The sequence below is a fragment of the Zophobas morio genome, unplaced genomic scaffold (genome assembly GCF_036711695.1).
Source record: "Zophobas morio isolate AGI-343-1 ecotype UQ-CSIRO unplaced genomic scaffold, CSIRO_AGI_Zmor_V1 ptg000236l, whole genome shotgun sequence".
NCBI lineage: Eukaryota > Metazoa > Arthropoda > Insecta > Coleoptera > Tenebrionidae > Zophobas > Zophobas morio.
In genome coordinates, this window is record NW_026972340.1 from 78,019 (window position 1) to 82,460 (window position 4,442).

General features: G+C 34.0%; 1 protein-coding gene across 1 annotated transcript; it reads left to right on the plus strand.

The window, feature by feature from the left end:
- Nucleotides 1-432: 432 nt before the first annotated feature.
- Nucleotides 433-1,624, plus strand: LOC135146501 (ras guanine nucleotide exchange factor P-like). The gene is made up of 3 exons (XM_064078636.1): nt 433-495; nt 588-1,036; nt 1,564-1,624. Exons 1-3 carry the CDS (start codon nt 433-435, stop codon nt 1,622-1,624), a joined length of 573 nt encoding a protein of 190 aa, XP_063934706.1.
- The last annotated feature ends 2,818 nt before the right edge of the window (nt 1,625-4,442 follow it).

Here is a 4,442-nt window from a genome sequence, read left to right on the forward strand (position 1 = left end):
GTGAAGATATATCAAGATTGCGAGAAATGAAACTTGTGTTTTTTAATGAGAACATATCTGATGTGTGAACTGTACTCACATGCTTACAAAAGTTACTTTTATATACCAAATATCAAAAAATTGCTGAATTGCAATTCACACGGAAATAGTTTGAAGAATTGCTGAATTGCAATAAATTATTAAATGACCATATATGGACATGAAAAAACTGCTGATTTGACATTTCACCCTCCTACTTCATTGCAATCAATCTTTAAATGACCATATATGGACATGTAAAACTGCTGATTTGACATTTCACCCTTCTTCGCCATTTATTTTCTGCATATTCTGCATTATTTTTCCTATATATTTTGCATAGGAACTCGTAATTGTTTGTCTTAATTCTGTGTCTGTTAGTGTTAAGTGCTAATTGTTGAAAAAAAAAAAAATATGAAGTATTCCTTGAGTCTCAAGAAACCAAAAATTAACATCCTCCAGGATGTAGTGATACAGGTAGGTTTTTTATTTTTGATTAATTTAAAAAAAAAAATGTTTTTATATTCATAAAATGTAGAAATGTTTATAAGTATTTATTTTATTTTCAGCCGCCTTTGCCCAAACTGCGTAGACTTGCAGATCTACCTGAGGAAGAAATTGAAAAACTAAAAACAAAAAGTGAGGACGCCTCCACTTCCGCTGTGGAAGACTCCCAGACACCTTCCCAGCTAGATATATCAGGGCTGGAGGAGCCGTGCGTCTCTATGACGCCCTCACTGTTTGAGGGGTTAGAGGCGCACGGAAAAAGCTTGTCTTTCCTTCGTAATGTTTACGGAGTTACGGAGGAAGACGAACAGAGGCAGAGAGAGCAGCAAGAGCAGCAGGAGCAGGAGCAGGAGCAGCAGCAACAGCAGCAGGAGGAGCAGCAACAACCGGTCCGCAAATCACCATCACCACCGACGTCTCAACCAACACCTGCCCCTGATACACCTCATCCTGCTGCACCTGATGATTCGGGTGATGAATTCGAAGACGAAGACAATGCATCTACATTATTGTATAATTTTAAGTGGAAGTGTAGGGCAGCGCAGGACAGACATAATACGCGACAAAGGGAACTAGTGCAAAAACAAAAAAAGTGCAAAAAAAACATTAAAAAATTAGCAAATCAAATTGCAACTCTCCAAAGACAGTTAGTGGAAGAACAAAGTGAATTGCGGGGTGCAGAAAACGAAATGAAAAAAAGTATTCAAAAATCCGACAAATTAAAGAAACTATATGTAAAAATAAAATGTATATAATCTCATAGTGTCAGTAGTAGTGTTAGTAGCGTTAAAAGTGTTGAAATGTTTTAGTAGTAGAATTAGTAGTGATAGTGGTGCTTGTATTGTAATAGTAATATTTATATATCAATAAATAATATAAGTATTTTATTTCGCTTGTTTTTTTTTTTTTTTAAGTGTTGCATGTTGGGCAGTATATATCCAAATCAATGGTTTTGCCAAACAATATCCTGTAGCATTTTCGCTAAAATTTTTGGAACCACTATAATCGTCAATAATGGTGTAATTAGGTGACTTGCAGCGGCTTTTGTTTCTTAAGACAAATTCTTGTTTATACTGTAGTGGGATCGATGTATCGATAATATCAGGAATATTGTGACAAACCATACACGAGCATTTCTTAAACAAAAGTCCATGTTCTCCTTGGGAATGGTATCGCTGTTAGTATTTAGAGAGGTAGCTTGTAGAGATGGTAAGTTCTGGTAGGGTGGTACAAATTAATGAGTAGAGACAGACAAAAACAAAAAATTATTTTTGTTTATTTTTGCCGAACACAGCGTTATAAAAATTTATTGATGTCTTGTCGAGCATCAAGTCATCCTTCAACGATGGAACGTACGTCCCACTGGCGTCGTCGTCCCAATTTTCGAGTGATGTTACTTTTGGGGGTTCAGAATTGAACCATTTTGATGGTTGAGATGGTATCGGTGGTGATGCTTTGGGAAGTGCAGCTTCGCGGAGCTGTCGCTCCCTTTCCCAAGCCTCCCTATGACACCTAAATATATGCCTCTGGAGTCTCCCCTCTAGCATTCGATGGCTCCTATCGTATGGGCAAACTATAAAATCCTCTAAACAAAACAAAAAAAAATATATGAAATTTACATACTGTAATAAAAATATAACCTTACCCATGTCCCTAGATATCTATTGGTTAATTCTCTTGATACTAGTTAATCAGTTATAATCACATCTTTCATATAGTCTTGAATTTATATACGAAATTAATCCCTTCTTTTACTCTTTTTCCCTCTCTAATTTTTATTTCAAGTTGACGATTCAGTTGTTTTTCTCTTATCGAAAATGCAAGAGTTTCACTAATTCAGAAAGATTTAGCAACTACGATTTAATACAACAACAAGTTATTTAATACGTTTTAAATTATTTGTCCAGCAGCACGATATGACTCATCACGATCTACCACCACAGCAGTGATTTTTGATGATTGTTTATAGGTTTTTGATTTTCGTTTTTTAATGATGTTTTGTTGTTTTCATATAAAATTCAACAAAAAGCCGTTTTTGGTTAACTTGAAATTTTTTTTTTTAATGTCTTAGTATATTTAGTTGTGATGGTAGTAGTCATATAACAATACATATAAAGAACAACCTATTTCGCTTTTTTTTTTTTTTTTTTTTTTTTTTTTTAAGTGTTGCATGTTGGGCTTATTCGAATCCTTTTTCGATGGTCTTTTTTTCGACCTGAAAAAATTTTTACGTAGCGACCTCGAAAAAACTAGAAATGGCTCCTGTATCTAGGTCGATGTGGACAGAATCGATTTTTTTGAGCAGACTTATGCGTTCGTTCCAGAAGAAGGTTTTGATGTATACAACCGATATTCTATCTCTTACCATTTGGACACTAGAAACTTTTGCCCTTTTCTCCCTTATTTTCAACTTTTTTGAAAATTTTTTTTGCTCAACATATGGCTTAATTTTTTTAGCTTTTCCCCGTTCCCCTGAGCCGACATGCTACCTCTTACCGCTTACGAACTATGACGTTTTTCCGTTATTACTACTAAACGGTAGCAAAAAATATTTATTTTGCTAAGTGGACCTATAGACTGTTCACTCAGAAATATTTTGGTACAAAAATATATTTTTTAAGTTTTACCGTTTGGGCGCCACAAACTTTTGCCCTTTTCACAGTCATGTCAAAAGTTAGCGAAAAACCGTCGACGGCTGTCGATATTATTTGTTTTTGTCAATCTTTTTTGCTCTATACACGAACCTCCTATCTCTTACCATTTTCGAGTAACAAAAATTTTTTCTATTTAAACGGTAGATACACCTATGAGTCATAATCATTTTTACACACGATTAGATAGTACTTCATGAATATGCATTTGATTTTGTGGAAAAACAAACTTTTCAAAATTTGGATTTTTTTTTTGAGATTTTTTTTGTTTTAATTTTTCTTTGGATTCTTTGAATTTTTTAAATTTTTTTTTTCACCAAAACTTCTAATTTACTTTCCTACTGCTCAAGGAAAACTTTTTTTCGAATTTTGACAACCTTTTTTGACAAAAATTGTTGCGCCCCAAACTCAAATTTTCACATATTTAATTACATGGACCTATTGATTATTCATCCAAAAATATTTTGACACAAAAAACAAATTTTTAACTAATTCCGTTTGGTCACCACAAACTTTTGCCCTTTTCTCCGAAATGCTAAACTCAAACTAAAAACCGTCGACACAGGTGCATGTGTTTCGTATTTTAGGAACTTTTTTGTTCTTTGCACGAACCTCGTATCTCTTACCGTCTTCGAGTAAAACATTTTTTTTTTATATTTAAACAATTATTGCACCTCCAACCCACATTTATTTTTACACAAATGTGTCATTAGTTTATAGGGATGCATTTTTATTTTTTTAACAAACTTTCTGCCCTTTATCACCCTCAAGCGATAATTCTTTTTTTTTAATATTTCCGAATACGTCCCTGTCTATTGCGACAAAAGCGTCCAGTTCCGTAAGAATTTGCTGAAACAGCATCGCGTTATTTCATTCTGTGTTGTAATAATGACGGGCGGCGTGTTTCGGTTTATGAATTTTACCGTGAAAAGATTTGGGAAAAAGGTGGTTTTGTTGAACTAAATGGTGGCTTCTGTGAAGTGTGCGTGTATTTGAATGTTTTCGAGGGAGAACGGATGATTTTATTGCCTGTTTTCAATGTCGTAAGTAACAATTTTTTTAATTTTTAACAACACACTCGCCTTCTGACATTTGAGATTTTATTCTAATAATCACGGACAAATAAGCTTAAATCGGCAGAAAGTTGCTGATGAACATTTATTTATTAAGAAAATAACAGGAGTTTTGTCGGAGCAAACACGGCTTTTATTCGTTGCTGTTATTCCCAATTAAATAATTTTAGATGAGACTGGGGAAAATAATACA

What these genes read in the sequence shown, in the direction of transcription:
- LOC135146501 (XM_064078636.1), top strand. Translation starts at nt 433, where the DNA reads ATGAAGTATTCCTTGAGTCTCAAGAAACCAAAAATTAACATCCTCCAG. An exon ending in TCCAGGATGTAGTGATACAG is followed by an intron (nt 496 to 587) that starts GTAGGTTTTTTA and finishes TTTTATTTTCAG; the next exon opens with CCGCCTTTGCCCAAACTGCG. An exon ending in GACAATGCATCTACATTATT is followed by an intron (nt 1,037 to 1,563) that starts GTATAATTTTAA and finishes GGTGACTTGCAG; the next exon opens with CGGCTTTTGTTTCTTAAGAC.